Source organism: Vicugna pacos, chromosome 7, assembly GCF_048564905.1.
Source record: "Vicugna pacos chromosome 7, VicPac4, whole genome shotgun sequence".
NCBI lineage: Eukaryota > Metazoa > Chordata > Mammalia > Artiodactyla > Camelidae > Vicugna > Vicugna pacos.
Genome location: NC_132993.1, coordinates 68211976 through 68238534, shown reverse-complemented (window position 1 = coordinate 68238534; position 26559 = coordinate 68211976). Strand labels below are relative to the sequence as shown.

Genomic DNA, 26559 nt, shown 5'->3' with positions numbered 1-26559 from the left:
CAGAACAGCAGGAGACGCGAAGGCATCACTGGAGTGATGACATGTAATTCTCTCCCTTCCCCACTCTTTACATTTTTCTTTCCACGTGCAGAACCCGGAAGGCTCTGACCGCTCTTGCCCTGGCGGTTGCCATGGTTACACAACAGCAGCACCAGACCCAAGAAGGGTGTCGTCCCGTTTCCTCTACCATCCCCTCAACCTTTTCCATCCCTTAGGACCCCCACCCCCGCAACACACTCACACATCGAGGAAGTACCTTTCTGGCTAAATTTAAAACTTTAATTCCCCGCCCCAACCCTTCTTTCTTGCAGAAGGCACTGGCAAGCTAAGGAAGGATGGGAGGGGCCTTGGAGGAGAAAGAAAAGTCCTCTTTGGGACTTTTTCTTTTTATTACGGCTTCAGTCGGGGCCAAACGTTGAAAAGTTCTCCCATTTAACTTAAATCTCCGTAACGAGGAATTCGGGACCTCAGCGGCCCCAGCTGCCAGGCGCGCGGCTCCCGTCCAGTTCCTTCGAGTCCACCCTGGTGGCGGGAGGGCGGCGTCTCCTCCTCCTGTCAAGTCCCCTCCGCGCACTGGAACGCAAGCAAAGCAACCAGCCCACGAGGCTGAACTCAAGTCATGAGGGAAGGAGACTCGGCCAGTGCCGAAAACCGCCCGGGCGCTGCCAGGGCAGCCCATTAACGCGTCAACTCCGGGAGCGGAGGGAGGGAGCGGGGCAGGGCGGTTGAGGGGAGGAGGATATCCGCAAGCTTAAAATCACCGGTTAAATTCCCAGCAGGGGTCAAATCCGGGTCTTTTCGGAGACTGCAAAGCCGAGGCTACCCAGGGATGCCCCGCTCCCGCAACAGTGCGTTTTTCCGGAACCGCCTTTCCCAGACAGCCAGTTTTGAGGTTGGTGTCTGCCTCCAACTCTGCCCTCAGAGTCTGGAAAGATGCCTGCTTCCATCAGACGGAGCGCTGCGGTTCGCTCAGTGAAAAAGGCGTCGCCCATCCCTCCCCAAAAGCACCACAACACAAATAACCGCCACGGCGTCCTCATCCCCTATTCCAGCCCGTCGGGAAAAGGAGAGAGCGAGGGTGCAGACGCCCTCGGTCAAGTCCTCGTCAGACGGTCCCCCACAACGCGTCTCCGAATGAACCTGCAGCCGGCGGAGCCACGGGGCACGTTCAAACGCGCTCTCGGCGCCGGGCCGGGAGGGAGCGAGGAAGCGAGGGAGGGAGCGAAGTTCCCGGTGCGTCTCGGGAAGAAAACTTTGCGCCGTGCGGGCCACGGAGGCTCGGAGTCAGGAAGCAGCGGCAGCGGCGAGTGGGACCGCGCCCGCCGCCACGCAGTCCCGCGCGCGCGCGCGCGCCCAGACCGTACGCGGCTCAGCGCCGGGATTCCGCGTCCGGCCCCCCGCGCGCCCACTCCCCGTCAGCTCCGGAACGCTTTTTCAGTCAGGGAACGTTTCCTTATCTCGCCCAGTATCCTCACTTCAGACCCACAGCCACCCCGAAATCCAGTCACCCCCTGCTTACCACCGCGGTCCCCAGCGCGCCCTCCCACTGGAGCAGCAGGTGACCCGAATCAGCCTTACCTGCCGCAGACTCTTCTCTCCCTCTCTCTTTGCCCAATATCTTTTCAGAGAGAGAGGAAGGGGATGCGGGCTGTGGGCGAGCGACGCGGCTACCCCGGGCACCGGCGCGACCTCCTGTGAGCGGCAGCCCTGGCTGTGCCGCGGAGCCGCCGGCGGCCCTGGCGAAGCGCGGAGGCTGCGTTCGCAGCGACCAGGCTGGGAGGCAGGGGGCGCTGCTGACCCCCGAGCGTCTTGCTCGAGCGGCGCGGAGCCAGGCACCAGCTGGAGCTCTGAGGAGGCGAGGGCGGTGAGGAAAGGCACGCTCAGAGCGGGAGGGCAGCTTTTAAGTTTGTGGTGTGACCGCAGCAGCTGTCCTGGGAGAGACTCAGTCTTTCTAAAAAGGGGATGCTCAAAACGCCGGGGATTACCTCTTCCCTTCCGATCTCCTCCCCCAGCCCTCAGCCCCTCCCTTCCTCTGCGCACGCCAGTCCTCCCGGCGTGCAGAAAAGTCCATCCCTGTCGACGCGCGGGCTGTCAACAGCGTGGATTAAATGTAGCTCTGGCTACGCTGAGGGATGTTTTTTCCGGACAGGCCTCTCTGTATGTAAAGCAACTTCTGACGTTTGAGTCCGCGCCCGGGTAGCTTTAGGACGTGTTTATTCTATACCATAAAGTCTCCAAGGACTCCCTGCGGAAGAAGCAGGACAAATACTGTCTCAAAAACTCTTAAGCCTCAAAATGAGTACCTGTGTTCCAGTAAAACCCAGTCCACTGTTACTGGCCTTTAAAGAGCAGGCACAAGGAAGCGACAGAGATCAGCCCTCCATTAAAAGACTGGCCCTGAGGAAGGACCAAGCAGAAGGAAAAGCAAAAACAAAAATACACACACAAGATGTAAGTTTTCTTTCCTTTTTACCTCATACGAGGCCAACAGGGATATGTCACCTTTTCCTGTCTTAGGTTTCCTTTGTAGACTTGCACACACCCTGGCCACTCAGCAGGAAACCTGAAAGTGTGTGGGGACCAGAGTGGATACAACATTTTGTGGAAACTGGAACTTACAGGATTTGGAGGTGGGATCCTCTTTAAGAAAAGATGCAGAAACAGCTTCATTCTACAGATCTTACAAAAACATGTGACATATGAATTAATAGTCAGGCTGCCCTCAGGGACATAGAAAGGGCCTGTGCAAGTGATGAGTCCTGAATTGAGGCCTTACTGGCTGCATGGTAAATCCTTGTGTGATTGGAACTTTGGGTCTGTGTTCACACACTTTGCAATTATTAATCCCAAACATAAAACTGACTTGAGGTAGAGCCATAGAAAAAAAGCAGCCACGGGGTCCTGCATTTGTCAGCTTGATTTAAGAGCACAGCTTGTAAGGTCCCAGAGTTCCCTTGGCAAATGACAAGGGCTGTTTTGGTTTGGGGGTAGTGAGCAGACAATGGCAACAATGGAAAGAACTGGTGAGGGGAGGAGACTTCATTCAGCCTTCCCTCTGCAGCAGAGCGCTGAGGGCCACCAAAGTTAAATGAGTCATTTTAAGTTACAGATGGTTGGTGGCTGAGCCAGGCTCAGGAAGGACTCAAGTTTCCTAACTCTGACCAGAGTTCTTTCCTGTGTCTCATGCTGCCCCATCTCTATAACCTTGGTTTTGACTGTCAACCAACCAACCCCGTAATTTTCCTCTTTGAATACAGGAAAATTTAAGGCCCTACAGACTATTCCAACCTATGGCCACATTTTCCTAAATGCTTTGTATTCAACATTACACCACTCACTTTATAATTAACCATATGCTTGGTGTGCTTATTGCATTTTTAAATACTTTTATATTGTTATCATTTCATTATGTCATTGCCCCCAGTAAAAATTGCAAGGACAAAATAGGACAAAATACCTCTTCTGTCTCCCACAGCATAGATTAGGGTTTTGCACATGCTAGGTTCATGATAAGTAATTTTCGTCTTTTAAAAATTCTCTATTTATTAATTTTCTAATAATTTTGTCAGTTTACTGGCCAGAATTTTGTATTTAACTAGAATTGTAGTTAACTCTGGATTTCCCCTTTTTATTTCCTGTCTAAAATCCTAGCTTAATGTACTCAAACCAGATGACATCTCTCTTTTGCTACTGTTTCAACCTTTTCCACAGAGGCCCTACAGAATTAATCACTCCCTCCTGTTTTTCCAAAGCACTTTGATTTCACTACTATTATAAGTCACTTTCATGTTATATCGTAATAAGTTATGCATTTTTGTCTGCCTCCCATAAAAGAGCATTGCCTGTTTTGTGTCCTCGTTTCCACAGCTCCTAAAACAATGCCTGTGAATTTGTATTGAACTGATTTGGTTTGAAGTACCCTGACTTCAAATTTAGGCTGCATTTTCTAGGGCATCCTGAACATACCATGAGAAGGCAACATCTGGAAACTGGGTTCTGTGCTTTCTTTCCTTTTAATTACTCTGAGCACGCAGCAGGCAGAGGCCACTGCACAGCCTAGTCGTGATGAATGGCCTCAGCTGTGTCCAGGGCTTTGTAATCCTCACAGTACTTCTCCAAGTGTCTTGCATATGGTTGGTGCTCAACAAATATTTCGGGGTGAAATGAGGTAATGAAAACAGTGGATGTGACAATAATTAGTCACTGAATTTATTTCTGAGATTTCTGCTAAGTATACAGAATCCTACTGGTATTGTTTTGTAACCCATGTTAAGAGTTTGAAACTTAATGTCATCAAAAGCAATTTGGTAATCTGTCCTGTAGTGTTGGTTAATACCCTATCTGAATCCTTGCAATGACATTCAGTGGGAAAAAGTCTATTTTATATTACGTTGTATTAAAATGTAAATTATGTTATACAGTTTAGCTGACCTCCAGGGATGACTATTCAAGATTCAGTAAAAGATCCTTAATTACACTGAAAGAGATGTGTATATCCTCAGTTAGCACTGTGTACTTGTTGCTGCTATGCCTGTGTCAGTCTGAGGGGAAAAGAAAAGAAAAGAAATGAAAAACAAAATACTTTTCAGGTGCTTAGAAACATGGTTGAATAAGTAAACTTGCCTTGAGGTCCAGACTCTTCCTCTGTGGCATACCACCCCTCACCCATCTTCATTATGGCTTACACATAGACTCTGAGTGAGTCAGTCTAACTGTACAGTAGTAGATATGTGTTAGATAATATGAAATACACTCTTTGTCAAAAGATTACATTTTAATACTGAATGAGGCCAAAGTATACATTTCTAATTGTGGAATTTCAAGAATCATCCACCTATGTTGGGAGCCATAAAGGAAGGTAGCAGGGATGGGAAAAAGCAGAATAGGTATATTCAAGGCTTTTCCAACTCCACATATAGCCACCTCTGTCCAGAGGACAAGAGAGAGATAATTACTGGGTCCTGAATTTAAATCTAGCAGGATGTCAGAGGATTTGACTACACTTTCGGAAGAAGGTACTTTTCCACACAGTCTTCTATTCACAAAGCATATGGAAATTTGGTCAATTTAAAAGGAAAGAAAAAAAGAAGATAGAGAAAAGAGATTGCAAAGTTCTGTGCACAAAGGCAAGAAAATGGAGATGAGGCCGAAGCCATTTAGTGTTCACATCTATAAAACTCATCCTGCCTTGGTAAGACATAAAAACTCTCTGCCTTATAATAAATAACTACTTTATGAATGTTTTCCCATATAGTAACATATCAGTACTAACAGATAAAAAATGTCATATGAGAAAACTGGGATATATATTAGTTTAAGTCTAACTGAAACAGGTGATGGCATGAGTTGAAAGCAGCTCACCCACCTCCTAATCTTCTATCAGTTTCCCTTTATAAACTGCAGATTTTTTGTTCCATCTGTTTCATTTGATCATGGCAAGTCACTCATCACTGGATCATTAGGTAGTTACATATTAGGATCATCAGAGCTTGTTTAGTGGTGGAAAATAACACACCTGACTTTTATCTCTAATGCAGTATTAATTACACATGCTTGGAACTCTCAGAAGTAAGTGGAGCCCTATTTCTCATCAAATAAAGACAGAAGATAGTTTATGGTTAGTTAATCAGAATGTAAAACTGTCAGAACTTTGCTTACTGTCTTTCAGTTTTAAACTCTTATACATCATAAATAATCATAAACATTCAGAGTTAGGAGAGGCTTCAGATCCCTCCTAGCCCTCAAGTTATATATGAGGAAACCAGGGCCAAGAAAATAGAGTGATCACCTTGCTCCTTCTGACTCCTGACTTGATGCCCACTGCAAAACAGCACCCTGCTATAGAGCCTTTTTGGGGAAAAAAAAAAAGCTATTTTTCAAAACCCTTCCAAGCCAGAATCTTAAGGTTATATTTACTTAGCTGGGTTGGGGTGTGGTGAATAATTAAATTCAGCAGGAATGCACTTCAAAATAAAAATAAAAACACAGCCCAACCCCTTTGGCCCAAGTCCTGAGACCTCAGAAAAGAAAACCTTCTTGACTATGAACATTTACTGGAGGCTGGAAAGGCTTTCTCTGTCTGATCTAGGACTCCACATAGCTATTGCAGAATGAGGGAATTTAAAGTCAAATAAATGACTCTTTGTTTTTTATTTTTAACAATGTTCTTATATCAACAAACAATCCCTAAGGAAGGACATTATGGAAAAATAAACAATTTTCCTATACATCATATGGGGGAAAAATATCTTTAACTTTGCTTTTCTTTATAGCTCGTACCACCACTACTCCACCCTTAGAGCAGGCTTTAGACGTAGTGTATTCTTCTAAGAAAATGGGGGAGGGAGAGGGATTCCTATGATACCTAATTGAGGCAAGACTTATTTAAGGGTGAGGAAACCAAGAAAAATATGCCCTCTTGTGGCTTATTTGTTCTAGTTCACAACTAATCAACAGTGCTCTATTATTTCCTGACACTCAAACATACCTATATTCCAAGTGGAATTAAACTATTCCTTTGTGCAGTAACTGGAGAGAACAGGTCCGTGCAGACAGCAGGAAGGCATTCCAAGACTTCTGCTTTGTTCAAGGTCATAAGCAGCAGCTTAGCCACACGAAATCAGTATCCCTAAAAACAGGGGAAGATTTTCCAAAATAACCCACAGATTCTTACAGATATTATAAAAATACCTTCCAAATAAATGCAAGAGATAGAATTTCTTTCCTAAATAGTGAGGTTTATTTTGGACGAACTTAAACCATCAGTTTCCACAAACAGGAGAAAATTCATGATTTCCTTTCCTACTGTATTTATGCCTCTAATATTTAACTGTGGGATGATGCTTACTTTCCATTAAACAAGTAACATGTATAATGAAGCAGTTAAGAAAATCCTGACTTTTCATTCTTTGCATATTTTTTCTCTCCTTTCTTTTAGTTTCTTCAGAAATGAAAATATAACAAATGTGTTACAGCCTATGATTTGCAGGCATAATTAATTCATGGTACTACACAAAATGCCCATCGTATTTTCCTAAAAACAGCAAAGTGGAAATAGGTTTAGTGATGGAAAATGACCTCTGCTAATTGAAAGACTGACTTTCACATAACTGTGATGTAAATAACTTGGTAACTAAGTGAATGTCAGATGTTTAAAACAGTCCAGAGTGCTAAATCCTTAGTCCAACCCTATACTAATAATAATAATTATGATTAACATTATTATTATTTTACATATGAAGAAACTTATGGTTAAATGAGTTAAATCACACGTTCTATTTGACTGGCTCTACTTATATATTAAGTGGGCCCATGGGCCATGTCCTAATCTATACCCTACTTTAGCAAGTTGCTGCTGAAGTAGACAGAATTGTATTTTACTTATCAGAAAGAATAAATACAGCTTTCGAAAGTGCCCTATTTAATACATGGAGCTATTTTAAATTACAAGCTTAAAATGGAGTTCTGTTACTTTATCTAGTTCAATAATCATTCTGACCCTTGAAGCACAGCTTTATTTTACTAGAATTATCATTTATAGCAAGCATTAATTCATAAGATAGTTTAAGATTTTAAATTTTATTTACTTTAAATTAGTGAATAGTAATGAACCACTATACTACACTACTGCTAACAAATTGCTTTCTCTTTCTACTTGACATTTCAGTAAAATTATCCTGCCCTATGTCAAGCAAAATTTTACTTTCCAAAGTTTATTCATACGTTTGCCAAGAGTCTCTATGTTGAAAGTCTATGATAATATGTATTTTTTAAATTATCTCTAATTTGCTATATTTAAAACCTCCAATTTTAAGAATGAAGCCAATTTTAAAACACAAAAACATGGCCATTTAAAAATGTATTAAGGAATTAATATGTCACTAATTAAGAATAAAAGACAAGCAGCCCACAATAATGAAAGTCAATATTACAAGCATGATATGATTGATAGCATGTCCAGTATTAAAAATAGTGATCTACCAATATTATCTATTAAAACATCGAAAAATTATGATATTAAAATAGTAAGTTATTGGTTAGCAAATAGATAACCAAATAAAATAAATTAGAAGTCTAGAAGAATACACTTATATAATTCATGTAAACAATGGGAATTTTGTTTTCTGGCTCCAAACTTAAGGGAGTAACAAATGCCTTCCTTTGTAAAACTTACTTCTGTTATGTAACATTTGAAATACAAAAAATAGCATACACACAAAATAAAATAGAACTCTCACTCAAGATTATGCCACGCAAAATAAGAATTAGGGAATTACGAGTGTCTTTGAAGTTTTGTGTTCCTCCCTGATTCCATCCCTTTGCCTCCAATACAGAAGTGAACAGTATTCTAAACTTTGCACTGTTTTCTCTACCTTTTCCTCCCACATATGTGTGTGGCTCTAAACAATAAATTGCATGATGTGTTATTGTTTTAAGCTTTATATAAATAGTATCAGCTTCCTAAATATAGTAATTTTCTGTGACTTTCTTTACTCTGCACTAAGATTCATTTTCCCAAAGTGTATGCTGTTGTTTTGTTCATTTTCGTTGGTTTTAATTACATTATTGTGTGAATGTATCACAAGTTACCCATTCTCATATTGATGGCCAGTTGAGTTGTTTTCAATATTTTGCTATTACAAACAAGGCTTCGTGAACATGCTTGTATATGTCATTTTATTTTTCTGTCTTTAAGGCCCTTTATGAGCCAATATGAACACAGAAATCAATTCAAGCATTTAACTGTCAAACCAAAGGCATTTAGTATAGGGAATTGGATGAAAAATATTGCAAGAAGCAACGAAAGAGAAAAGGAGAGGATCTAGAAGAGTAAAAACAAAGGAAGAACGATTTTCAGAGATTAAATACTACTAATGCCCCATGGCTGCAAGTCTCTGCTGGGCTTGATGCTCCAGTGTAGACTGGTTGTAAGATGTGCTGCCTTGACCAGGAGTGGTCTGCTGAAAGGTGTACTTCTGCAGTGCTGGAGTTCAACCCTGTTATTTCTTCACCTGCAACTACCAGAAACTACCAGTACCTGCTTCATTTTGAGACCTAGAAGCATAAAGCATTTCTGTTTCCCTTGTCTATTGATCTGGGAATTTTTCTGTTGACTAAATCTAACCAAAGCCCAGAAGGGAAAGTAGTATAAAATGATCTAAAGACTTGAACAGACTTTTCATAGAAGAGGGTATTTAAAGGACCAGTAATTCTGCAGCTACCAGGGAAATGCAAATTAAAACCACAATGTGATTCCACTACATACCCACCAGAATGATGAAAAAGAGAAAATGCCAGTAGTTTCTAAGGGTGAACCAGTCAGAACTCTTACACATACTTCTGTGGGCAGAAGTGTAAATTTTTAAACTACTTTGGAAAACTCTTTAGCATTACCTACCAAACACTAAATATATGCATACTCCATAACCAGTAATTCTATGCATAGATTGAGGCCCCCCAAATATAGATATGTTCATCAAAATAAATGTACCATAATGCTCATGGCAAAATTATTTGCAATAGCCTTACATTAGAAACCGTGCAAACTATTCTCAACAATAGGATGGATAATATACTGTGGACAGTTCACACAATGGAAGGTTATAGAGCAATAAAAATAAACTACAACTATACCAGCAACATACATTAATTTTAGAAAACAAACAGTTAGTGAAAGAAGACAGACATACATAGCATGATTCATAGTCTTTTTTTTTTCATGGAGGTAAACAAGTTGATTTTAATTTTCATGTAGAAAATAATCATGCAAGATGAGGAGAATTGACTCTGTATGATCTTGCTTCTTCCAAACCAATAACAAAGAATGTCATTTTATTGGTTCAAGTTTACTTCTGTGTCTTTAATATTTTGAAGCTTTTCTCCTAAGGGTTTTTTATATTTCTTAATATTAGTGCAAACTATTTTACACTATTGCTGATACTGTAAATGAGGTTTCTCTTTCATTATAACTTTTAACTGGATATTGTTTATATATGTAGAAGATACTGCTTTCTATATATTAATTTTATATTTTGCTAATTTTCTGAATTATTTTACTGTTTTCTTTTATCAAGAATTCTTTTGGATTATTCATTAATGCTGTCATATAATTGTTATTATCTGGTGTATGAATTTTTGGTGGAAATCTTTAATAACTTTTATAGAAATTTAACCTTTCTGTATCTACTTGGTTACATATAGGTAAATTGTATTTTTCTAGAATGTTACCTACTTCATTTAAATTTGCAAATTTATTTGCATAGAGTCGGATACATAGTCATTTAATTTTTACTTTTCCTGTTTTCATGATTTTTTTACCAGTTGTAATTTCTTATTATCTTTATGTTTTCTTTCTTTTATGCTTTGATTAAGTAAGCTAGTAATTATTTTGATTTTTGTTAAAAAACAACTTTTTCATTTATTAATTAGTTTTTCTGTTTACTACTTTAAAATTCATTAATTTTTGCCCCATTAATTATTTACCTTCTGCTGTTTTTTAGGGTTTCCTTTTTTTTAACTTTGACTTTGAGAATTTAATTATTTTCACTCATTGATTTTTATTAATATAAATACATAAAGCTATACATTTTCTTCTAATTCTCACTTTAATTAGAGCCAATAGTGTCTGATATGTAGTGTTGAATTGTTATTATTTCTCAGAAATTCTTCAATTTAATTTCCTGTTTTATCTTTCTCCAGTGAATTAATAGTTGTTTTTTTTTTAATTCTAGGCGAAAGAGATATTGTCATTGTTATTGCTTAGTTTTAAATTGTGCTGTTTTCTAAATCTATCGTCTCCATTTAAGAAAATATTAGTTTTAGTATTCATACTTCATAGAAATTTGGGGGATTTGAGGGACCAAATACATGATCAATTTTCATGACCATTTTTTTGTGCACTTGAGATGAAGGCACTTTTTCTGTTATTCTGTGTATTTCCATAAGGTCTGTCCTCTCAATGATGTTGCTTAATTCTTCTTTAACCTTATTATTTTTTTTTCATCTACTTGATTTCTGTTGCACTGAGAGTGGTAATCTCTTAGTTTTAGTGGTTTTCTGTCTATTTCTTCTGCCTCACCTGTAGTTTCTGCTTTATGAAGTTAGTTGTTCTGATAGTTGGTCCATAGATAACCATAACATTTTCATTGTGTATTGTGGTCCTTAGCATTATAAGTTGTCTGCTTTAATGCCTTTTTACCTATTCTGCCTTGTTTACCAGGATTACAACCAATTATTCCTTATTATTTATATTTCCTGATACACCTTTGCCCATCCTTCCATTTTTAGCTTTCTGAATAGCATCATTTTAAGTTTGTTTCATTAATTCAGCATATAGATGACTTTTAGTTTGTGAGCCAGTTTGAAATGTTTATCTTTTGATAGGTGAATTAAGCTCATTACATTTAATGTAACTAGTATATTTTGACAAAACTCAGTCATATTATTTTGTGCTTTATTCACCATGTATATAATGTTATATTTTTATAATTTTTTCTTTTGTTTTGTCCTTCCTTTTTGATATTATTTACTTCGAATGAGAGTGATTTTCATCAGCTGAAATGTTTTGATTCTGATTTTCTGCTTTCTTTTGACTAAGTTATATATGGATGATTTTTGTTAATGTCATTCCTTTTGAAAGATTAAATTGTCTTAGACCAGCAAAAACCAAACTATTCTCTATGAGGAGTTTGGGTGTGGATTCTTAAGCTTCTTGGTTTCTAAGTTCTTTTGGTACAGTGAATGGTAGTTTTCTTCATAGATGGCTCCTTTATTTCAGGGAAGGAGAAAGATTGATTGGTAAGCCTTCTGATTTTGCAATTCTCTTTCCATAGAATGCTTAGTTTGCACCATTTGTTTATTCTTTCCCATTAACCCCAATCTCCCTAGGAATGCCTCCTTTTCTCCCAGAAGCTATGCCTTTCCATTCCAAAACTGCTAACTTTAATTCTGCATTTTTAAGTTCTTTCTGTATAATTCCCTAGCAGTCCACACTGTGACCTCTTTTCAATATCTAAGTGTAGGACTCTCTCTCTCGTGGATGGTTTTATGTTTTCTGCCATTGCTTGGCCCCACCACCCTCTCCTTGTTTCTTTAGAGTCTCCTCCTCACTCTTAGCTTCCAGATCTGGCCCTACTCATTTTTGGATGTTTGTTCCCTTACTTCTATGTAAATTAAGGACTGTGGTATTTTCTGTCTCCTAGTTAAGATCTAGGAATGAATTAAGGATAGATTTCATGTGCATTCCTTCTTGTTCTATACAGATTTTTCAGAGGTTGTGAGAAGAGGTTCTGATGTAGGTAGTTGTCATTATTCTACAAAACATAAGTTTTCCCTTTTTTTCATAAAAACAATTATATTATGGTTTTATATCAGTGGAAATTATACAGTGTAGATAGAAAGATACATGATTCTGCAGAATTAGGAGAAAACTTTTTAAATAATATTCTCACATAGAGGCAAAAGAGAATGAGGTCTAGTATCCAAGTTAAAAAGTTAATAAGAGCAGTCAGAGTTTGTGGTAAAATGAGAGAGGACAGAGTTGTGTGCTTTGAGAAGCAAGTTAATTGATAGAAGAGTTGGTGTGAGCTTACGGAAGTTCTCTTCCTATCGCCTCTCTTCCTAGTAATGGATGATTAAGACCAGTAGCTGAGGAAAAGATTGGAGTGAGTGTAAGGAGCAGAGAGTGGAAGTATGCAATAGATACCCACAAGAGTAGGGGTTTGCTAGTAAGAAAATCATCATGGTGTATGTGTTATCCTAATTTATTTTGGAAATATGAATATGCTAATGTAACATATATTTTCATGGAGTAATTAAATGAAGCGTTAGATGTAACCAGAATTGTGGTTTTGCAAAATGTTTTGAAGCCATAAAGGGCTATTTCATAAAAGCTAAACATAAAGTTCTACCAAAGTTCAGAGAAAAGGCATAACCTAAGATTGTGCAGAAGAGATTATAAAATTAAGCATAGTTGAGGATAGACGGTAGTTAAGATAGCTTTTGAGCAAGGTCCCACAGGGTGAGCAGGATATAAGCACCTGAGGGGTGTGTGGATGTCTGTGGGAGAGGTTGCAAGGTGAGGCTGTTTCATGAGAAAACCATGTGAACAAAGTCCTGATGTGGGAGTGTGAGTGGTATGTTGAGGAGAATGTAAACATATGCAGTTGTTCTGGAATAAGTATCTATAAAAATGGAAAGTAAGAAATGAGAATGAAAGATAGAAGTGCAAGATACCCTAGCAGGTTTTGGATGCCTAACTAAGAAAGCCAGAACTTCACGAACTGAATAGGAGAGATATTGAAAAAGCAAAACAAAACAAACTAAAAAACTTTGCACACAGTAGTGATATCAGTGCTGTTTGCTTTAAGAAGTCCAATCTGCCAATAGCATGTAGTAGAAGTGGGGGAAATTAGAAGCCAAAAGTCCTTCTAAAAGATAATTACAATATTCCAGGGTCATAAGGATCTGAACGCAAGGAATGACCTATGAATGGGGACAGTTCAAGTGTAAGAAATAGTTGAAAATTATATGTCCTACATAATTTAGATTAAACAGAAAAAGCAGTTTTAAAAATAAAGACTTCTTTTGTATAATGCATAATACAGAACACTTCTTAAAACATTTGAGCTCTTGAAAAATAAATGTATATTTTGGCATTGGCAGGGAAGAAGGTTGGTAGACTAGAACAGACTATTACTTAATTGACCTTTGCCGTGTTACTCATCTGAGGGCAGTGATTTTTCCAGTTTACTAAAGGCATTTGAAACTGACTATGACTCCAAAGCACTTGAATGAATAGACCTTTCAAATGACAGCTATGGATCTAATATGGTAAAAACAGACTGTCAGACACTTGAAAATAGCCTTCTAAAGTCAAGTATTGATTTGGTTAGACTGAGAAATTTATTTTTCCTGAAAATAGCCCCCAGACCTAAGCCAGTGCAATGTAACCTAAACTTACTATGTAACGTATAACATTTCTATGGAGAAGGCATGTTTAGTTCTTTCAATATGGGATGGGAAGAGGGCTCCTAGCAGTGATGGGTGTGGATGGTTTCTCCCTTCCAGATGGTGGATTGTTAATATGATCAGGGAGAAGAGACTTTGTGCACAGGGGTGAGGCTAAGAGGAGTCTGAGTGTCCTGAATAGAAGCTTTTAGAAGTAATGAGATCGTCGGAAGCAGGTTTAGTTCCCCAGTCTCACTCAGTATTTTCTTCCTTATTTAACCTTAGGAATTGGCCTTCTTGCATCCTTTTTCCCTATTAACACTCTTGGTTTCATTCTTTCCAATCCAGTAAGAATTCTAACTCACTTTTATAATTTTTCCTGGTACTCTCTAGACCCTGAAATAAACTAAAAGATATTTTGAAATTCTCTAATAAATGGTAACATGCAGTCATCAGAGGGAAATTAAAACAAGAAAGTTTCCTGTTTTTCCTTTTCCCATCTCTTTTGTCTTTCTCATCTCCTTTCCCTCACTTAGCAAAAATCCATAATTTAAACTTTCTTTTAAAATTGTTTTCAATCTCTTTGGAATAAAAAAGTGATCAAACTCTGGGGTAATTTGTCCCTGATCTTGCTTCTTTCCCTAAACAGCCTGACCTAGTTCTTGTGTAGCCTCACAAGCATCGGGGAAGTGCCAAAGTCCTGGAGCACAATAGCTTCGGTTTTTTTCTGTTCTCCAGAGCATACCCCTTATCCACATGAGTGATGCTTGCCCCCTCCCCCGGCTTCTTCACTAAAGTCTATGATTGGGCAATTATTGATCTTTTTTTAAATTGAAGTACAGTCAATTACAATGTGTCAATCTCTAGTATCCAGCACAATGTCCCAGTCATTCATATACATACGTATATTCATTTTCATATTTTTTCATTAAAGTTTATTACAAGATATTGAACATAGTTCCTTGTACTATACAAAAAAAAACCTTTTTAAAAAATCTGTTTTTATATATAGTGGCTAACATTTGTAAATCTCAGACTCCCAAATTTACCCGCTCCCACCCCCTTTCCCCGGTAACCATAAGATTGTTTACTATGTCTGCGAGTCTGCTTCTGTTTTGTAGATGAGTTCATAGTGTCTTTTTTTTTTTAGATTCCACATATGAGTAATATCATATGGTATTTTTCTTTCTCTTCCTGACTTACTTCACTTAGAATGATGATCTCTAGGTCCATCTAATGTTGCTGCAAATGGCATTATTTTATGCTTTTTTATGGAAGAGTAGTATTCCATGGTATAAATTTCACCAGGCCCAGTAGCATTTCATGACTGTCTCAGGCTTTCCTTAGCTCTCACTGGCTCTACAGAACACTGAGATCTGCCTCCCCTGCCCGTGTAGCTACAACTTGGGCAGTTTCCTCTGCAGCAACCAATGCAGTTTCTTGCTATGACATCTTGACCTTGGCAGGCTCTCCAGGCTCTTAGCTATCTCTCTTTAGAGAGTTTCTGAGAAAAATGACATCTCAGGGCCCTTCTCAGACAAACCACCAAGTTGATGTGAGTGGCCCAGACTGGTACATGGTTGGGGGAGTAGCCATTCTACACTGACTTATCTAGTAAATATTCCCCTCTCCAGCCCTACAGTGGGATACACTTGACTGATTCGTGCCTCTGCTTGCATTCTCTCTTCTCCTTTGTAATTCCCAGTGGCTAGAAATCACTAAGGTTTTCCTTCTTGCCTTCTTATTTCCAAATATGGATAACTTACTTTACTTCTAAAACGCTTTGGTTCAGCAAGCCAGACTGAGAGGAATAATAGACAACTAACTTGTCTTTCAGGAAAATCCTACATCACAAAATTATTGCTCGCTATAAAATCTCGTTGACTATCACATACAGAATGCTATGCTTTTTCTATGCATTATTTCTGAAACGAATTCCTAGTCTCCAGGAAACAGACACTTCAGGCAGACCAGGAGAAGGCCAAAGGCTCAGGAGACACATGAGGAGCTTTTAAAATTTTACCCTTGTTACATGTACTTAAATTATAATGAGGCTTCTTTAGGGGCCAAAGATTAGAAGGAGGTACTCAAATGTTTAAAAGTATATCCCCAATTTGGGAGACAACGTCCAGAAGATTATCTAGAGGGCGTTTCCTCACCAGAATGTCAGAAGTCTGGACACTGGTCTGGAGTTGGGGAGGGAAAGTCTCTGGACATTATGTCATCATTAAAGTTTAGCTTCAGACCAAGTCTGTGACTCAGACATGCTATTTGCTAAATACTCAGTTCCACATTATTTTTGTTGTAGCTGAACTTTTGCATGATCAGTGATTTTGTGAGTAATAGGTTGTCATCATATCAAATAAATTCTGTTTCTACTTTACTTCCTTACCAACAGATTTCTTGATCTCACAAAAGTCACAATATTTATAGCTTGGAAACTTAGTAATTGGTGCACAATTGTCATAGACAATGGAACAGACAAAGTGAAGGTTATGATTAATTGAGAAATCAGAGTCTTAATTTTTTTCATATTCTTTCCTTATGGGTTTAGAAAGTGATTAAGTGCCATGTGACAGAATTACTGTTCATAGGTAGGAAGATAATGAAGTGTTTTCATCATTCTCCTTCAGCCAAACTCCATGAAAGAGAAGGGGTTTTATAGCTTCCTTGGCATTTATTTGTGCAAGATGTTCCAACAAGGTAGAATAGCAGCTCTCATGTTGAAAAAGGTGCTTCAACAAATGTTGTAATACAGTACTTCTCAGATAATATATAGTTAACAACATCCAATGATTGCTTGTAGAGGAGTTTGCTGAAACCAGCTGTAGAAGAAATCAAAACGGAGTTCTTTCAGAGGGCAAACGTTCCTTATGATACCTGCTTTGAAGACTCAGCTAATCGTTCTCTTCCAAGAAAGATGTTGAACAAAGTGTGTATTCAGTGGAAGTGGAGATCCAGGTGGAATTTCAGAGATGTTATTTATTTTTATTTTGCGTGCTAATTGCATTGATCTGTCACCCTACATCTAGAGGATTAAGATTTTTTTCAAGTGAGTTTGTGAAGCAGCAGGTATATATATATATATATATATATATATATATATATATATACACACATATATTATTATATATATATAAATATAAGTTAGGGCAATCGTGTTAACTTTGTGAAAATTTTCAGTAAGTACTTTCTTTATAAGTGTTTTAAAAATACTTAATTTGTGGATTGCCTCAATGAAATTCATCTTTACCAGTCTTCAAGTTATGAAGCAAACATGGAGATAGGTCTATGTCTTAGTCACTCAGTATAGGAAGGAAAATAGTTTGATAAGTTAGTCATAGCATCACCATCTGCAGTGCCCACTGCAGCATTAGATGAAAATATCTTGCTGCTTTCACTGAACTCAGAAGAGAGTGAGCATTCTGTCTTCCAAAAGTTCAGTTTCATTTATTTTAAATTATATGCTAAATAAATACTAATTTACTCAGATTCAATTTTCTACCTTGCCACTCTAATTTCTGAAAGAAAGTTTGGTAACTTTATTAGTTATAAAACATCATAAACATTTGATTTGCATAATTACATTCACCAGGTAACTATCAATTGTAGAACATCACTTAATTAAAAAAATTTAACATTTAGATGCATCAGAGTAAGTTGAGATACTCCTTACTTAATTTAATCATTGTATTATAATTATCATAGCAGCGAACAAGTATTTATATTTGAGCATCCATATGATATTGCAAACTTACAGTAGAGTAACTACAGAAGCAAAGAAGCTATGAATAGTGCTACAAAATTAGTGCATCATAGTGCCAAACTTAAAAAAAATTAACCATTTTTTTAGGGGGAAATAATTTTTAAATAAGGTTTCCATTTTTCTTCTTTTCTAGTTCATTCTGTGGTGATAAGATTTGGTTTTGACCTCAGGTTAGGCCAAATTTTGCTTTTGATACTTACTTCTTTGGCATTTTCAGCATATCTGAATTGGAAATCTGAGCCTGGAGAAACAACAGTGGTGACTTTGAGAAGATGATAAGCTCTGCTTCTTCTCACCTATTCCATCACATCACACCCCACACTGCCACTGGGAAATGTGAAAAAAGATAGATGGCAAAAAAAGTAAGTAAACCAAGGCACTTATAAACTATATCTTTCTATCTCATACACACACACACACACACACACAGCTTTAAACAGCAAAGAAAATCCACGTGCCATTACAAAAAATAACCTTGATGTGTTACTTGGAAGAGGGAAATTTTGTTTTGGAGTTTGAGAGATGATTACATTTGAGGAAAGACAAGTATAAGTGAACATCCTAATCGAATAGAGCTAAGGGCAGCTGTCTCTTCTACACCCCCACAAGTCTTATTTGTCTCCATCAGACCTATTTATACCTCATTAGTCTTATCTATCCCCAGATCAACACTGCATATGGTCCATTTTTCAGTTTAGTAAGTGGTAACAAGATAGTGCAATCAAAATGAGTGTATAGAGTAGTCTGAGCATGAACTTTCTTTAACAGAACAAACTCAAAATATATCTACTGATATGATTGATGGCAGAAGTGAAGTTGTGAAAATACTACTTTTTTGTAGAGTATAAAAGGGTATGATTTTAGGTATAATACACACAGAGACACACAAATACAACTGGTGTGATAGTACTAAAGCTTTGTGCAAATTATAGTCATCACAGTTTACACATTCTGGTCCCCTGGGTAGATACCAGTTAAGCACTTGTGAATCAGGAGGAGGCCACTCAAAGGAGAAGGGAGAGGAAGCAGGGAGAGGCTAACACATCACAGTGCATCACAGCTGAGCACATGCTCTGTTTCTCACCCACCAATTATCTAAAAGCTTTTGAAAGCAAAAATAATTATTCTTTATTGATTATCTGCCCTTCTCTCCATCTTCTCCCCCTCATTCCACTCTTCCTTTGACATTTTCTAATGATTTATTACTTTTTCCCCTCAATAAAATTTTATATCACACTGCCAACCAGTATAAGCTCTAAAACTCAAGCTGTTCAATTCAATATACTAAGATTTTTTTCAATTATGAATGATCAACTAGTTTTTGAGCTCTTAGGCTCTAAACATTTTACATGCAATGTCTGCATATTTAATTCTCATGAAGGTTAACTAAAATATGTTTTCTTTAAAATGACAAAAAAAAAAAAAAAAAACCTAATCTTTGCTGCAATTGTCAGTCTTGGTGTTGGTTATTAAGCCTGGCAAACTATTTACAGTGTATTTAAATTCTCCATTCAAAAGGTGGCGAGAATATCAGAACTGGAATGATAACCCCTGCAAGCATCATGGAAAACGGTGGAACTTTAGGTTTGGAATTTATTGATCGAGCCTCCTATTTACAGACAATAAACTGAGGGTCAGGATGGTTTGTTTGCCCGGGGTCACACCGTTAACTAATTGGATGATTCTAAACTAGGATCCATTTCTGTGCTAATGCTATCATACACCACAGCCTCTCTAAGCAAGTGTTAATTAAGTACTATCTTCATAAATCTTCCTTTTGATAATAAAACATACATTTTTACAGCTGCGAAGATAATCTATTGATTATTCTTGGCTTTCTTTCTTCTATCAAGACGTGGGTTAACCATTGTGTGGTCATAGCACAAACAATTTTTAAATTGAAAAGTTATTTTTGAACTACCTTAACTATACAAGATAGGCTTACTCCTTTTTTATTTAGCTTATGTTTTTAGTGAATTCCTCAAATTGCAATCATCTGACACTCCAGAGTTAATTGGAAGGCATCCATATGTGCACAAACATTTTAGGATCATCAGTTTACATAGGAAAGGTAAAGTGACGAAAGATTCCAGGTAGCTAGATGCAAAGCATAGGTCTGAAATGAATAAAATTGTATCATGGACTATACCTTCTTTTACATTAGTAACCAGTTTAAAGAGTTAATTAGCACATGTACCATATACATAAAATAAACATTGAATAGGATTGAAGATTATTTTGAAAGAGACCATATTTAGAAATAAAAACTGTTTTTCTAGAGCAAGAGGGCAAAAAATCAAAAAAGCTGCTAAACTAACTTATGCCAAGCATTACTCCATCTAAATTGATCTGCAGATACTGTAAGATATGCATCAATTTATGATCTGCAGGGCTATGCGGCTCATTGCTTATTATGATCTTGAGTAGGACTGGGCCAAAAGATTTTGTTAGAATCACTTCCACTTATTCATTCATCAAATACTGCATTAAATACTTACTACGAGTCTGCTGCAGATGCTAAAGATAAGTGGTGTGTTCAAACAATTTCTCAGCTTTTGGTTTAATTGAGAGAGAGAGCCTATTAAATTAACTCTCAAATAAATGTAAAATTGGAACTGTGATAAGTGTTGAGAGGCAAGGTTTATGGTGCTGTGAAAGATTAAGTGGGAGATTTCTTTATTCTCTACTGTCCCAGCTCAGAGTCTCACACACAGCAACCCTCAATGCTGTTTGACCAAGGAAGATGAATAAGCTTAAAAAGTAAGTGTAAGGAATTTGTGAAAAATGTAGCCACTCAGATGAATTCCTAAAATTGGATGAAAGAAGGAGGAGAAATGGGACCCAATTCTAAGCATTTGTTAACTCTGTTTCTGTCTTCTCGTTTTCCTCTGTTGCTTGCTAATCTCTGTTGAAGGCCTTTTCCAGACTGAATTCACAATTTTTCCTTCTGTCTTTTTCTTTGCTGATATCTTTTTAGGGAGAATTCCTGTAGCCTCTGCCTTTAGGTGAAGATAAATGCTGGAACATTTTCTTTTACATGACACTTGAGTTGTTGACATCAAAACACTTCAGCAGAGCAAAAACTGTGTTTGCTGGAAAGCCCCCAGCCTCAGGACAGCACTGTGTGCCTGTTAAACTAGTATTTTTCCCTGAAGCAGACTTCAGGGCTAACTGGTTCTTCTGAGACATATAGTACCTGTGTATTCTCTTCTACTTTTCAACTTTGATATAAGCTAAGGTTTAAACAAATAAATCTATTCGTGAATTGTACGTGCGTGTGTGTGTGTGTGTGTGTGTATAATTAGACATCTGAAAAACATTCCTCCTTTTAATATCAAATTTTTATACAGTTGAAGTAAATTAACCTTTCTTTCTTCAAAGATTCATCAAAGATAACTTTTTTGATAGTAAAACTCCAGCTTTGGTAACAAGGTTTTCTTCCAAAGTCTAACTTATAAATTGGTATTATTATTTTCAAAACATGCACTATTTATTATTTATTTTTAAGGATTTTTCATTTCCATTCAATTTATAGCAAATGTATACGTGTGATTGCATTTCGGGCAAAATATCTGTTAAATGAAACGTTGTGAAGTAATGATTTATACAGTGCATTAGACAGAATTATAGATGTGTCTAAATTTTGCCCGTAGGAGAGCCTACGCTGTCAACCATTAAAAGAACCGTTTTTATACTTGCGGATTTATCTTGAAAGTTATAAATTGCCAGTTTATAACAAAACATACGAGAATGCATTTAGACATTTTAATGCTATTATTACTACAAAATCAGTTTTCCCACATGTTTAGCAGTTTATAGTACTGATTTTAAAAAATCACAATTGTCGTATGTTGGACACACTAGTTATGGTCATTGTCTTCCTTGCAACATATCTATCAGTAAGCAGTTAATTAGTAAATATAGTGTGCTTAGTTTATAAACACACATATAAAGAATTAACCATTGTATTTATTTGCAATAGTAGCGTGTGAAAAGACTTTGCCAGACTTTTGACTAATTACTACAAATGCTGAAAGTATCCAATGAGATACTAAGCTTCATCAGTTGAAATTCCTTTGAAAGTATAGTCTGCTGAATTCCAATATGACATTTTTCACTTCATTTGTATGCTATCAGGTGAGCTAAATGTTAATTGCAAGAAAAAATTGCTTTCCAATAAGTTTCAGGTAAGATTTTTGTTATTCTTATAATTCCAGAGCATACATTTTTTTTTTTAAACAGTCATCCTTTAAATTCTGTATCTCCAGGGAACTGTTTTCTAATTTTCAGTGTATTGACGGCTGCCCTGCATCCACTGCAGTCTGCATTTCTTAACAGATGGATAAAGAATGTTCCTGTCTTTAGGGCTGTATAATCTTTTAAGAAGACAAGAGAGGACAGTATTCTGGGGCATTAAACAGAAGTTCTCCCTTTAATCATTTAACGTAAGTGCACAATGTCTTTAACCTTTGTGACCCACAGTGTTTGATTAGTACTAAAACTGCGTCTGATACATATGTTTAGTATTTAGTTTGCGTCAGCAACATTTCTAGATGTGGCTCTCTTTGGCTGCCTTTCAGTCTCATGGGCTATATAAAAAAATACATAAATTATTAAGTTTAGCATCATTGAAAACATGTGCATCCATGTAAAAATGTCATACATTCAGTGGCTACCATCTGTGGCTGTGGTAACAGAAACCCATAAACGTGCACAATCCTGTATATTGATTCAAATAAACAAAACTCAGTTGGATACATAACAATGATATTGTGGTTTGGATAGGTACCATTTTATTTTGTCAAACATCAAATGAGAAGAGTAATAGAATACACATATTGTTTTGGTTTGTTGGTAGAGTCTTCTTCTAACAAATATGATCCCCTCTTTAGAGTAAAATCACTAATTCAGCACTGTGGATTGATAGCAACAGGACATTTTTCACATTCCAACATTGGTCATCATTAGAAAATATGCTTTAGTTGTATACATTTTATAAATTGTTTGCAACATTTTATTAATTGTGCCTGGGCTAACATCTCTAATAATAAGGTGTTATTTAATTTTACTCTGGTGAGAATAAGATGATTGTTCATCTATTAAATTCTTTCCACTTAACATCTATTTTTTATAATCATGATTTAAAATAGTTTTATCTGTATGTAACCCCCAGATCAAGTGTTCTAAAAACAGGTCAGACTATGCACATATACACATTTTTCTATGATTTTTTTTTGTTCTTATGATAATAATTTTGTAATATTTTTTCCTATGGAAAGAAAAAGAAAAAAATCATTCTTTTCTCTATCAAGGTTGTTAAAATTAGTATTTTTATCACTGATAATTTAGGAAAGATCCTTTCAGCTTTCTAACATGTTTTAGCCAAGATCATATAAACACTTAGGATTATAGACAAATTTGCAGGAAATGCTACTAAATTTTTTTCATATAAAAGTTGTAAGATTTTAGGACTTTTCAGAGTTTCTTTAATAGTGAATAGTAACTATTCTCAACTGTCCTACACTCATTAACCAGGGCTTGAAAGATACCTGTGCAAATCACAGGCCTTGAAGCATAGGCTTCATTAATTTCAAATTACATCTATGAAACAGATGTTATTGTTAATAGCAAACTAGAAATAAAGACACCGAGGCTTAGAAGCATCAAAACATTGCCTACTAATATCACAGATCGAGTAATCTGGAATATCTTGGATTCAAGGCTAATTTGTCTAATCTGATTTGTACTGTTTTATTCTCCCCCCAGTTGTCTACACTCCTTTGGCTTGTAGTGCTGTGACTTCTATTTTACTTAGAGGCCTTCAAAACTTAGGCCAAACTAGTATTTGTATTTACTCTGTCTAGATACCCCTAGGTGATAGTTACATTTGTCTGTTATCAAGCCAGACTAATATCTTCATTCATTCATCAAATATTTATTCAATACCTACTGTATTTTTACATACTCCTAGACTCTGGAAAGATAAAAATGAGTAATAGAGATATGGTTCTTGTTCTTACAGATCTTACAGTCTAGTGAAAATACTGTTTGGAGATTATAGACAAATAATTAAATGAGAAATTAAGATATGTGTTCTGGGACACTGAATTCAACAGACAATTCAACAGACGAGGAAGACTGGTAAGTGAAGAAAAGTTAATATCATAAAGAAGTGTAAGACCTAGCCAATAAAATAAAGGATGGATAAATGAGAGTTGTATAACTTCCAGGAACTGTGAGTACCCTTTTGTTGTGGTGTTACTTTGCCCAGGAATATCCTTTGCCAACAGGTGCCTAAGCAAATACCCATTTATTTGCCAAGGACCCGTAAAAATGTTGTCTTTTACAAAGTCTTTCAGGACTCTACCAAGCAGTTTGTTTCCTTAATAAAGGTGTTTCTTCATTATACATGGAGAAAACAACTGCCTTTGATGCACTTTCAGCACAATGCTTGCTGTAAAGCTGTCATTAAATTATTGTTTTCATTTATTACTGCTACTCTATGGTCTCACTGTTTTTAGCAGTCAGCTGTAGCGTCCATAGCATTGTACACTTCAGTAATAATCATTAGCTAATTATTTTGCTATTTACAAATTTGTCTCCAAAAGAAGATGTCAATCCTGGGCATGGCCTAGTGCCCAAATTGTGCCACCCAGAGAGGAGACCCAAAGAAACACAAATTGTTCATTTGAGATAAAAGGGCATTCAGTGATTCTTCTTTGATTGTGTTTCCTGCATGAAAAGTGGAGACTTTGTGAAAAAAATATATATCCTTTAATTGAATAAAAGAAGAGATCTCTAGACTTGGTCTCTAGACTTTTCTGATTGTACACTTCTGAGTAAAAATGATCTGAATGTATCCCAACATGTATATAATTATAAATTAGGCACATTTACTACTGTACTAATACATTATGCACATTATACAACATTCATGATATAGGAATTAGGATTAAAATAATTATTAAATAAACAATATTTTAATGTACTTTTAACTTTTTCATGGGAGGTATACCATTAACTATCTGATGTGACTCCATATTTCACATAGTCTCGAAAATTTTGGATATTTTTATACACTTCCTTGGCGTATCTGATGAGATCATCATTGATTTTACTTCATGATGTGCAGTTCAAAGAGCTTATACTGTTGGAGATATGTTAGCTCTGCTACTTTTTTTTGTATTTTATTTGTGTTTATATTTGTAGTATAATCTTCAATCTGAGCTTTAATAGGAAATAATTTAATTGTTTTCCATTCACTTTAGATATACATAATAGTTGGAATATTGTATTCCTATCATGAGCAAGCCAATGTTGTTTACCTAAAGACCAGTGTCCTAGAATTTTATTTACCATCTGTCGTTAGGAGCTATATTGTGAAATTTTTAAAGCAGTTTTTATCCCTCAGGAGAATTCTTTAAAATATGGGAATTCCCAGGTCTCAACAACCATAGATTTGATTCGGGTCCGGGTCCATGATATGCATTTTTAAAGTACTTACAAAGTGATTCTGAAATACACGTGAAATTGAGAAGTAGAATATATGGATTCTAGAATTGTCTGCATTTATTTTGGAAAATCTCCTCTCTGCTTCTAAATCATGATTAATTGTAGAACCGTAAGTAGAATATGGCCCATGTTCACAGCTCAAGGAGTAGCAGGCAAGGCGTGACAGCTTAGAAGTTCATATCCTCTGTAGACCCGGGCTTGTGTGACAAAGAACTCTAGAGGAAAGAGGTAGTGGCAGCTGCCAGAGAAAAAGAGGTAGCTTGTTATCTAGAGTCCACAGAGAAAAAGGAAGGGAGCCCTTTGGGGCATGAAGAGGTTTCTACTACTAAATAACAGAATGGGTTATGTTGTCTTCTTGGCCAATGCTCTCAATGAATTAGAGCTCAGAGTGGACACTGATCATATTTTATTCATGTTTGTATTTCAGATACATTATCTGTACCTGATACATTTTAGGCCATTAATACAAGATGAAGGATATTTTTATTTGCTCAGCAATACATCACCAATTTTGTAGTAATTCTCTATTATACAGTAATTGTATGTAAGTTCAGTTTATTTCATAGGTCTGATATATCTAGTAAAAGTAGTTAGTTAGATTAAAATATCTATTTGTAAATAGGATTCCTAATAGAAGTATATAGTCATAATATATGCACTCACACACAGGTATATACTCACAGGAAAGCATTTCCTGATTGTAGAAGTCTTTCAATGATGTCAGTATGATCAAACTATTCCCTTATCATTGGAGAGATAGTAACACTAGTGGAATATTTGCATAATTCTATGATTATGCATGCAAAGTATTTCCTGTTACACCTATCTGTATGGTTTAACCACCTCAAAGGAAATTTGTGAAATAAAAATAGGTAAATAATGAATCCACATTAGTTTGAATTATAAATTATTCATACAAATGCAAAGAACACACATAAAGTCTTCCACAGTTGATTCATAGGATTTTTTCATCAATATTACTCCAATTTTGTCAATAGGAAATTTAAAATCATCAAGGCTTAAATATGTTATCTGATATGTTGATTGCAAATTATCAATAATCTCCCCCTCAAATATATTTGTTTGCTTTTAACTTTAATGATAAAAATTAGTACTTTTTTTAAAAAGTTACTTTATGTCATTTTCTTTCAGGTGTTACATTCTTTATGTTAACAGCTGGTATTATATCCTAGATGTTCTGAGGCAGATCTGGACACCATGTGTTGTGGCTATGTACCTAAACAATTCACTCTTGTAGTGGCACTTTGGTTTCTTGGCTATATCAACAAGTTAGCCTAGAAACATTTCAATAAAAATTACATGTGGGTGGCAGA

At 36.7% G+C, this 26559-nt stretch overlaps 2 protein-coding genes across 8 annotated transcripts in view; one reads left to right on the top strand and one right to left on the bottom strand.

Moving 5' to 3' along the window:
• SEMA3D (semaphorin 3D) overlaps window positions 1-1716 on the bottom strand; it is a 178581-nt gene extending 176865 nt beyond the window's left edge. For all 3 annotated transcript variants that reach the window (XM_031679711.2, XM_072965104.1, XM_072965105.1), the window contains exon 1: window positions 1579-1716. The gene's annotated coding sequence lies outside the window, so the exon portion shown is untranslated. The remainder of the gene's footprint in view (window positions 1-1578) is intronic.
• Window positions 813-26559, top strand: LOC140697441 (uncharacterized). 5 transcript variants are annotated; one of them, XM_072965107.1, is made up of 8 exons: window positions 813-2451; window positions 4981-5191; window positions 16754-16908; window positions 17931-18075; window positions 19232-19297; window positions 21982-22158; window positions 23736-23854; window positions 26378-26559. In XM_072965107.1, exon 1 carries the CDS (start codon window positions 934-936, stop codon window positions 1696-1698), a length of 765 nt encoding a protein of 254 aa, XP_072821208.1. In that variant the 5' UTR covers window positions 813-933; the 3' UTR covers window positions 1699-2451; window positions 4981-5191; window positions 16754-16908; window positions 17931-18075; window positions 19232-19297; window positions 21982-22158; window positions 23736-23854; window positions 26378-26559. The 5 variants fall into 5 exon arrangements, with proteins under 5 accessions (XP_072821208.1, XP_072821209.1, XP_072821211.1 ...); XM_072965108.1 differs by lacking the exon at window positions 19232-19297 and having other exon boundaries at window positions 16754-16879; XM_072965110.1 differs by lacking the exon at window positions 19232-19297 and having other exon boundaries at window positions 22004-22158.

Bases quoted from the DNA above. Each gene is read 5' to 3' on its own strand.
- LOC140697441 (XM_072965109.1), top strand. From the start codon at position 934: ATGCCTGCTTCCATCAGACGGAGCGCTGCGGTTCGCTCAGTGAAAAAG.